This window comes from Chaetura pelagica, unplaced genomic scaffold (genome assembly GCF_000747805.2).
Source record: "Chaetura pelagica isolate M959 unplaced genomic scaffold, ChaPel_1.0 scaffold806, whole genome shotgun sequence".
Lineage (NCBI taxonomy): Eukaryota > Metazoa > Chordata > Aves > Apodiformes > Apodidae > Chaetura > Chaetura pelagica.
In genome coordinates this window covers 19,482-29,825 of record NW_009953598.1, presented here as the reverse complement: position 1 = coordinate 29,825, position 10,344 = coordinate 19,482, and the positions used below count along the sequence as shown (strand labels likewise).

General features: G+C 47.5%; 1 protein-coding gene across 1 annotated transcript in view; it reads left to right on the top strand.

Moving 5' to 3' along the window:
• EXOC3L4 (exocyst complex component 3-like 4) overlaps positions 1-10,344 on the top strand; it is a 23,951-nt gene that overhangs the window by 2,020 nt on the left and 11,587 nt on the right. The window contains exons 2-5 of the mRNA XM_009999798.1: positions 1,637-2,288; positions 6,776-6,893; positions 7,916-8,041; positions 9,140-9,240. Coding sequence (XP_009998100.1) covers positions 1,637-2,288; positions 6,776-6,893; positions 7,916-8,041; positions 9,140-9,240 — 997 coding nt within the window. The remainder of the gene's footprint in view (positions 1-1,636; positions 2,289-6,775; positions 6,894-7,915; positions 8,042-9,139; positions 9,241-10,344) is intronic.

Below are 10,344 nucleotides of genomic sequence, written 5' to 3'. Positions count from 1 at the left end.
TTAACGTTTGACCTATGCCCAGTTTCCCAGCGGGATCTCCTGTCCAGAGCATCTATTATGATGCTGGAGATGATGAGAGCTTCCCAGGGCCTCACAAAAGCTAGCAGTGTTCTTGGATCTCCACAACGTGTGGCAAATACCTCTTCTATTGCTGGCAAATAGGCAGTGGTTCTTGCACCATCAAATGCAAAAGTGGTGGGGAACACCCACGTGAGAACTGAGCACCAGGAAAAAAACCCACAGGTTTGTATCCCCACCCCACACCAGCCAGGAACAGCAGTGCTCACTACATGGAAAACAAATACTCTGGTGAGAGGCAGTGCTTGGCATCTGACTGTAGGTTTCTATACAGGTGGTAAACAGCCAGGTCATCCCACCATGAATCACCCCGGGTGAGTGGACTTCACATACCTGGCATACTTTGGTATGTCTCCATTTCCTCCTGCTGCTACCCCAGGACCACCATCCCAGAAACACTCCTCACTCCCCAGCCAAAGGGGTTTCTGGTCCTCCAGAACTCCCCAAAACTTTTTAGTTGAGAGGAGGCTGAGGACCACAAGCATTCACAGAACATCTCCCAAATGTCTAGAACAGATAAGACGTGTTTCAGAGGCCATTTGTAGGCACAGGCTGTGAAGGGTGGCAAGTTACATATAGGGCAGTTCCTGGCTTGCTACCTTCGTCCCTACATCTCAAGGAGTCCTCATAGTGCAAATCACTGGTGACAACCTCTGCAGCTTGCGTTACCATTTTGCTCAGTTCTCCCATATGCAAGAGCCAGATTATCTGTGACATTAGTTCGGGATGTATCTCAGGAAAACTTGATAATACACAAAACCAAGACAGAAGGGAAATGCGGGTTTTGCACAGGGTTACATCTGAACAGAGAGTTTTCCCAGAAATTTATGAGGAGCATCCCCAGCACAGTATCCCATTCCCCCAGGGCTCTGGTATCTGTGGAGGACATGCTGGTGGGTAGGCTGGGAGCAGACATGACCATCTAGTGTGATGTCTGACCCAGAAGCTCAGAAGGCCTGAAGTGGTCTGTCCTGCTGTGACCCCTTCCACTCCTCCAGCTGGACCCCTGGGCATTCTCCATCCATCCTCAGGCAACATGTTGACATATCCTTTCAGCCAGAGATGCTGTGGCCAATTCAGCAGCAGAGCTGTGCTGAGCATACTGCTATGCTGGGAAGCAAGGACATCCCTGCTTAAGGAAATCCTTCTGGGAGAGTATATCCCAAACTGTCCCTGCTGCCAGTCCCACTTCAGCTCCACACTGACAGAGGGCAGAGCCAGGGGTGGTTTTATGCAGCCTGAGACCCCAGTGTCCCTCTGTACAGACTCGTTAGCCATTGCTTGAGGTTTTTCTGCAGGGCTACAATCAGGGTTTTTTTTAGATATTTCCAAGCTTTGAAACCCACAGTTTAGAGATGTGGCTCAATTTCCACTGCTTTCCTCTTCTGTGTCAAACAGGAGTGGAGAGACTGGGGAGGTTAATCTCCAGGGCACTGCTGGGACCTGGCTACTCAGAGCAGCCCTGCAAGCCTCCCTGTGGGGAACCTTGTCCTGTTACCAACCTGTCAGTCACCTAACACCTGCTTTGTCCCAATCCTTTCCCCTCTTCTTTTGGCAGTAATGGAAATCAATGAACTTATTCAGAAAAAGCAACTTTTGGAAGCATTTGCAAGCATCAAGTACTTGGAAGATGAGACTATCACTGAACGGGATGCTGAGAGATACAAAGATAACCCCCAGGAATTTGTACGGAAATCCAAGGATGTGGATTTGCTTTATAACTCCATCATGAACGCAATCCAGTCCATTGTGGTGGGAACACTGGAGCATCCCACTGTAGAGGACACCATGCTGACCTGCCTGGTGACTTTAATTGCCCGTGAAGAAGCAGCTCATCCCAACACAGGCAACACTGCTGGTCCTGGATCGGACTTGCTCGGCATACCCAGAAAGTGGAGGGAGGAGTGGAGGGAAGCTGTCAAGGAAAGTGCTAGAAAAAGAGTCCTGGGAGTACCCATGGCATCTAAGGAAGAAGAAAGTTCTTGGCTTGATCACCACTTAAATTTCCTCCAGAAACGTCTGAGTGAAGACTTACTGAAAATCAAGATATCAGTAAGAAAGTGCTATCCAGAGGAGTACCAGGTGTGTGACATGTACGTGGAGGCTTTTCACGAGGCCATTGCCTCACACTTGCAACATCTCTCCCGGAGACCACTGGAATTCAATGAGCTCTACAGCTTGCTCAACTGGGTGGCCAACACCTACCACAGGTAAGCTGCTGTGCTGGCCATGCAACCTCAGCCTCCTCGCAGAGCAGCAGGGCTGGGGGGGCTGCGAGAGCACCCGGCTGTTGTCAGCTTTCTCAGCAAGAAAGAGAGACACAGTCATCTCTGCAGTAGAGCAGAGAGCTAATCTGTTAATAGGTAGGGACAAAGGTTTCTGAATGAAGCAGCACTTGCTGCTTTTCACAGATCTAAATTACCCCATTTTCCCCTCCCTCTCCCACTTGATGTTCTCACATGCCAGGAAGCTCCTCCTTGCAGCTCTGATAAACCTGCTCCCTCTCTGCAAGTATTTTGCACGGTCCAGCAGCTTCTTGGAGACTTTTCCAGGCATAGGGAGGGATCTGTGGATGAGCCCTGCCTTTTTCCCATTTAATTGAAACTGTGATGCATTTGGAAACAGGCCATGTTACCCTCCGTGCTCAGGAATCAAAGTTGTTTTGAGGATACACCAAGACATCACCGAGTAGAATCAGCCCCATTAAATCAAAAGCTCTGGCTTAGATGTGTCCACTGGGAGACCCATGGTTTACAGGACCTCTTAGAGCTCCTTGCAATTCAGGCATGACTAAAATGTTCTAGCATCTGCATAGACACATCAAACATCAACGTCAGGGCATGTGGGAGTGAAGACAGGAACTCTGCAACAGCAGTGAAATCAGTACTGCTGGACATTGCCTTCTTTTACACCAACATGAGACATCTAAGATAGGCACCTCTAGAAGGTGCCAGCATTGAGTGTCAGTGTCCTTGGGTGCTCACTGGCCTAGACCACAGCCCATCATGTCAGCCCCAAAGAGGTCCCATACTAAAATCCAACAGAAATACATAGTGGGGTGGGAAGTAGGAGAGAGGCAGCATCCACAGAAGATAGTCTGCTAATAAACATGTAAAACAGCCATGTCAAAGCAAAACCATGTCTGTCCCAGTAGCTGGTCTCCAGTAATGGTTTGAACCAGATGCCCAGGGATAGAACAAGTGCAAACCAGTTGGCACCCCTCAAACAAGCAAAAGCATGAGTTGAAAGCAGGAGTATCAACACCAAGTCAAACAGTGGTGGAGCAGGGCAGGGATGGAGCAGGGCAGGCAGCAGTGACACCCAGAGCACTGTTACCCTGGCGTAGCTTTTGATTCAGAGACATTGGCACTGTAGATGGCCTTTGTTTTGGGGGCTATAGCCATCAACAGATACATTTTGTGAACTCTTCCAGTTGCTCCTAAAATCCCACTTATGGTTTGGTGGCTATGATTACATGGTTGTAAACCCCTCACCACCACAGCACAGGCTGACTAGCACTAGGGCAGGACTACTATGGGAATGACACTCCCACCCATTGCCCCTTTTCCTCACGAGTCCTTGCCAATCTCATCTGGATGGAAATCTGTGCATGTCCCCAGCCCCTGGGAACTGCACTGCACTCCATCCTGCAGGAAAGGGAGGAATAAATGAGTTTCAGCAGCCAGGTTCTGCAGCAAGCAAAGTGCCCCCATCGTATTTCTCTAACATGTCATGAAAGAGCTTATTGAGAACTTGCAGCTGCTGTGGGCACTGCTTGCAATCACCTTGCTGGGCTGGGCTGTTCCCGTTTGATATTCCCATTCTAAAAGAACTTTATGACTTCTTGGGACACATCCCCCCCCAAAAAAAAGAATGTTACAATTCAAAAAAATAGGGGGGAAAGAAAAAAAATAAAAAAAGGCAGGGGAACAAGCTCTAGAATAATACAATTTGAGCCAATCTTTCCCTCTCCCACTTGATGTTCTCACATGCCAGGAAGCTCCTCCTTGCAGCTCTGATAAACCTGCTCCCTCTCTGCAAGTATTTTGCACGGTCCAGCAGCTTCTTGGAGACTTTTCCAGGCATAGGGAGGGATCTGTGGATGAGCCCTGCCTTTTTCCCATTTAATTGAAACTGTGATGCATTTGGAAACAGGCCATGTTACCCTCCGTGCTCAGGAATCAAAGTTGTTTTGAGGATACACCAAGACATCACCGAGTAGAATCAGCCCCATTAAATCAAAAGCTCTGGCTTAGATGTGTCCACTGGGAGACCCATGGTTTACAGGACCTCTTAGAGCTCCTTGCAATTCAGGCATGACTAAAATGTTCTAGCATCTGCATAGACACATCAAACATCAACGTCAGGGCATGTGGGAGTGAAGACAGGAACTCTGCAACAGCAGTGAAATCAGTACTGCTGGACATTGCCTTCTTTTACACCAACATGAGACATCTAAGATAGGCACCTCTAGAAGGTGCCAGCATTGAGTGTCAGTGTCCTTGGGTGCTCACTGGCCTAGACCACAGCCCATCATGTCAGCCCCAAAGAGGTCCCATACTAAAATCCAACAGAAATACATAGTGGGGTGGGAAGTAGGAGAGAGGCAGCATCCACAGAAGATAGTCTGCTAATAAACATGTAAAACAGCCATGTCAAAGCAAAACCATGTCTGTCCCAGTAGCTGGTCTCCAGTAATGGTTTGAACCAGATGCCCAGGGATAGAACAAGTGCAAACCAGTTGGCACCCCTCAAACAAGCAAAAGCATGAGTTGAAAGCAGGAGTATCAACACCAAGTCAAACAGTGGTGGAGCAGGGCAGGGATGGAGCAGGGCAGGCAGCAGTGACACCCAGAGCACTGTTACCCTGGCGTAGCTTTTGATTCAGAGACATTGGCACTGTAGATGGCCTTTGTTTTGGGGGCTATAGCCATCAACAGATACATTTTGTGAACTCTTCCAGTTGCTCCTAAAATCCCACTTATGGTTTGGTGGCTATGATTACATGGTTGTAAACCCCTCACCACCACAGCACAGGCTGACTAGCACTAGGGCAGGACTACTATGGGAATGACACTCCCACCCATTGCCCCTTTTCCTCACGAGTCCTTGCCAATCTCATCTGGATGGAAATCTGTGCATGTCCCCAGCCCCTGGGAACTGCACTGCACTCCATCCTGCAGGAAAGGGAGGAATAAATGAGTTTCAGCAGCCAGGTTCTGCAGCAAGCAAAGTGCCCCCATCGTATTTCTCTAACATGTCATGAAAGAGCTTATTGAGAACTTGCAGCTGCTGTGAGCACTGCTTGCAATCACCTTGCTGGGCTGGGCTGTTCCCGTTTGATATTCCCATTCTAAAAGAACTTTATGACTTCTTGGGACACATCCCCCCCCAAAAAAAAGAATGTTACAATTCAAAAAAATAGGGGGGAAAGAAAAAAAAATAAAAAAGGCAGGGGAACAAGCTCTTAGAGTATACACATTTGAGCCAATCTTTCAAGTCATGGTGGAGTGTTTGTATTTAAATCTGTGGTGTCCTTTTAAATGAGCAGCAGACTGGGCTGTGTAATACTCCACACGTGCAGATGTACCCCACTGAGGAATCTGAACCACGACTGCAGGAATATTGACTCCAGGATATTATCTGCAAGATGAGCTTTTTTTTTTTTTTCTGCTGAGCAGTCACTCTGCACCAACCTTGTCCAGTACAATCCTCATTTGGATTCAAACCCAGCCATGGTCACAGTGCTGGTTTGGCGATGGGATCCCTTTTCAGTGGTTGAGCAGGCTGTGTAGGACATTGCAGCTGCTTTCCTTGCTAACCAGGTGACTGCTTGGAGCTTATTCAAGTGCATAAATATTTTTCCTTCTTTCTCCTCTCCACCTTCATCACCCTGAAAGGTGCAATGCCTCCACAGTGCATGGCAGATTGCAGGGGTCACGCATTCAATTGTACAGGCTGATAATGGGTTTTTTCACTCCAAAGGGAGAAACACAAGCGCTCCCTCCCTCTCCCTGCCTCTCCACTAATCAACTGGCCTGATTACATGGCAATCCAGAGGGAAGTGAGTGGTAAAGTCATGTGTCAGCTGAGCACACTTCGGAGCCAGGCTCTGAAGCTGCACATCCACCCACCGCCTCCACCTGCGGAGGGAAGGCTGTGCGGCCATGGCCTGCGTCCCAGGCAGGGGAGTGCTTTCCAGAGGCTGCCCTGCACAGAGCAGGACCTGCTCTGCCACCTCCCCTTGCTAGGGATAAAGCACAGAGAAAAATAACAGGCTGACATAAGCTGTGATGTGACACCAGCGAGGAGCCAGGGAGGTCAGCTCCCTCCAAAGCAGCACGCTGCTACAGGAATGACTCTGGAAGGCATTTCACAGGCTTGTAGTCAGATGAATCAGCTTCAGGTTGTTTATTTTAAAAAAGTAAATTCTCATAGCACTTTTCATGTCCAAACAACTCTGAAGTCTCATGATTTCTAAGGTGGGCTGGAACCTTAGATCATTTTGATTTTGAATAATTAGGATTTTGAATAGCAAGGAAAGATTTTCTTGTTAAAGCTTGAAAACAAGCATCGCAATTTGAGCTTTAAGTATATTTCTCACGGCTTAATAATTATGTAGCTCATGCCACATGAATATTCCATCAGTTTACTCATGCTCTGAGGCAACGTAATTTGTTCCTTTGAATCTTTCCAGTGAACTCCTTCTGGGCCACCCTGATCTCAAACCAGAAGTTAAGACAGAAAACCTGTCCTTGCTGTTAACACCAGGTGATTGGGATAAACTGAAGAATGACTACATCACTACTGCAAAGGTGAGAGCTTTACCCCTGCCCCCATATAACCCCCAGGGAGCCCTAGCCTACCAGCACAATTTCTTGGATGGCTGCACCATAGTTCCTAGCCCCACCAGCTGCTAAGTCCTGCCAGCACCATGCAGAATGGCTTTTAATCAAAAGCAAAAAATCCTGAACATCAATGCTGGGACTGAAGTAGGCCATGAGCTTGAGCCTGGATGATCACAGAGCCAAAGGGACTGTACCAGGCCCATACAGTATGGCAGAGGCATACTGAAAGGTCATAGCTGGGCTTCATCAGATAAAGTGGACTGCAAAGCTAGATGTGAAGGCTTTTAAACTGCTACTTTCATGATGTACTTTCACATTAGAGTTTTGATATAGTCAAACAACTTGGGGCTTGTCCCCAACAGAGAACCACTCCATGGTTCAGCTCCTCCTAGGAAGCCCCTTCCACAGTTGTCTGTCTTCTGTCCCTGGCTGGGAATCTGTATAAGACTACATGCTTTCCTGGCTCTTTCCTGGGCTTATTTTCTCACAAACCATTTCTGAAGCAGAGCACTGCTGAAGGTGAGCTCAAGGGACCCAGCTGAATAAAATCTGTATTGCTCCATAGTGCTGGTGGAGGCTCATTTTTTTTCACCTGTAACAAGACTGATTTATCAGGCAGGACTGAAGATTGCTGTCACTGACTTGAGTTTCTGTACCGCCAGAAAGGACCAGTTTGATCTTTAAACCTGTCCTTGTGCATTACACATCCTGGAAGACTTTGCAATCATGCAGTCAAACAGCTGACACAGTATTTCCCTGCCAGAAGAATGATTTTCCCTCGATTTGGGAGTACCTTGCCCCATTCAGCACAGCTCCTGATTTTTCCTGAGATCCCATGTAGACCAACAGGCTCTGGAGCAAGACCTCTGACTCTGCTTTACCTTTTTGTGCCACTCATATGCCAATAGAACTAAATGCTGCAAGACACTTGGCTCATGCTTTCTTTGTTATCCTGAGCTGCATCTTTCCTTCCTACATTTAACATTTAGGAGAAAATCAAAAGCTATTTTGGAAACATCCTGAGACTGGAGGTCACGGAGAAGTGGGAGAAGGAAGTTCATCCAGAAGTGAAGGAAAACCTCTACCATTCCTCGCTCTCCTTTGATATTCAAACGGTATTTAATTAGCTGGGGCAAAATGGGGGGGGGGGTTGTGGCTCCAGGGAAACTAGATTGTTACCTTCTGGGGTGAGGTACCACCTCCTGTGATAATGTGTTAGTCATGCACTGACAGAATACATTAGAGCAGAAAATGCTGTTTATTACAAGTTTTTGCTCTCCCGCTTGCCTTCTAGCTGCAAATTAAACCTGCTGCCAATTGTGTCAGCAACATAATAAGCAACTGATTTAAAAGTCCTTAAATCTCTTTGATTAGAAAATAGAAAGAGAAATGAAAATACAGTGAAAAGGTTTGTTAGAAAAACCCCTTGGCTGAAAGAGTGACTTTGTCCTGGGGCTGTGGCAGCTATGGAAAGGCCATAGGCAGTGACAGCCACTCCAATTTAAACTGAACAAAAAAACCCCAAAGCTCCTACTAGCATTAGGGACTATAGGGTAATAAATCCAGGAGGAGTTTGGATTCATTCTCCTCACTCAAAGGGTTGAGTCATTTCAATTAAAGAAGAATTAAAAAAAAAAAAGGCAGAGAGAAAGAAATAAAATCAAAGAGCTTTGCCTGCTGCCGTGACTAATTTTCCACAGAGGAATATTACATGTTGTGTGATCACTGGGAAAGCAGGTGTGAATTGGATTTGCAGATAGGTAGGATGCCTCAGGAAGCGCTGGAGTGGGACTGCAGGCTGCCTCTTCTGGAGAGACAGCCCCCAGCAGTGGTGCTTATAGCCACCCTCAGCACGGGGACATGGGCACTGGGTTAGGAATTGATCCACCCCACAAACTCCCACAAAAGAGGAGGACAGCACCAGGGCAGCTCAGGGCTTCAGTCACCACTATGACTAACTCACACAGCAGAAGGACATGGGGCCATTATGGATGAATGATTGTGCCACAGATAATTCTGTGCCTCTTGGGTCATTCTGGATTATTATTATTTTTAAAACTCCCAGAGAATAATGAAAGCTGCCTGGCAACAACTTGGTTCCCCCCTTTGTTAAGTGAACAACTTTTATTAACCACAGCTGAATGAGATCCTTGTGAAGGATATTTCCCCCATGCTTGTCCCATTCATTGGAGATTTTTCATGCCCTTTTCTAGATTATTGGGGAGTACATGAAGATATCTGGAGCAATCAGCAGAAGCCTGGAAATGAAAATGCTTGAGCTGTGCCTAGCAGAGCTGCATGAATTCATACCAAGGTCATCACCACTCCGGGCAGCACATTCCTTCCAAATGAGTCCCACATTGGTAAAAAAAGCAGGGAAAAGGTCCATGCACTGGGCCAGACACTGGCACCAAGCAGGCACAGGCCTGCTCCTGGGAGAATTGGAGATCACAATAAGCCCAGTAATGAGAAAGCTGCAAAACAACTTGGAGGGAGTCATAAACAGACCCAGATGGGACTCTTGTGAGTCCCAGACTCTGAAGTCAGAGCTCCAGGAAGGAGCTGCTGCCTGACAAGGGATGGGACCATTATGGTCGCATCCATCCAAGACCTTTGTGGCATTGGATGCTGGTCTCCTTCAGCTGCAGCCACAAGGAAGCAGGATTTATGGAGCCCCAACCCCCAAGCATGCATGCCCAAAGCATCATCTGGGTGATTCAGACCTGCCAAGAGAGTTTTCTCTTGCATCCTGTGGCTATGGGCATGGAAATGGTTGATAGGACCCTCTCTTTTACACCCAGGCAAAACATATAGCTGGGCTGCCTTCTGAATCTTTTTAAAATTTACCCAGCATCCAAGGGACACACCATCCTGCACTTTGGCTGAAATGTGTTTGTCCTTGGCAGTCCCTGAGTTATAGCCTCAGACCTTCTCCCTTGCAATGTGTTTTGGGGATGCTGCAGGGAAGGTTTTTTGGCTCTCAGAGGGCCCCAACACAGCAACACACAGTCCCATCCCTCTGGGGGGCTGTCTTTTGAGGGGTTTGCAGCCACTTACTGGAGCAGTGATCTGCAGAGGAAGGAAGGGTGTTCAGCATGAATCAACTCTGAGCAAGACTAAAAATAGTTTCTCATTAACCTTTGAAGTTTCCCACCTCCAGCAGGCACTGAGTGGAGTTTGGTAAGAGATGTTTTGCAGGAGTGAGGCTGGGGAGCCCAAGTGCAGCTTTCTCAGATGATGAACCCAGGCCATGCAGGTGTCCAAAATGTACTAAAGGCAACACTTTCCCTTCTAAACCCTCATCTCTAGTAGCCCAGCAATCTACACTTGTGTCCCATACTCTGAGCAAGCAGGGTAGTTCAAACCACCTATTTGGCTTTGTAACGTGCCTGGGCTTTTCAAGAGTGCTGATGTTTAG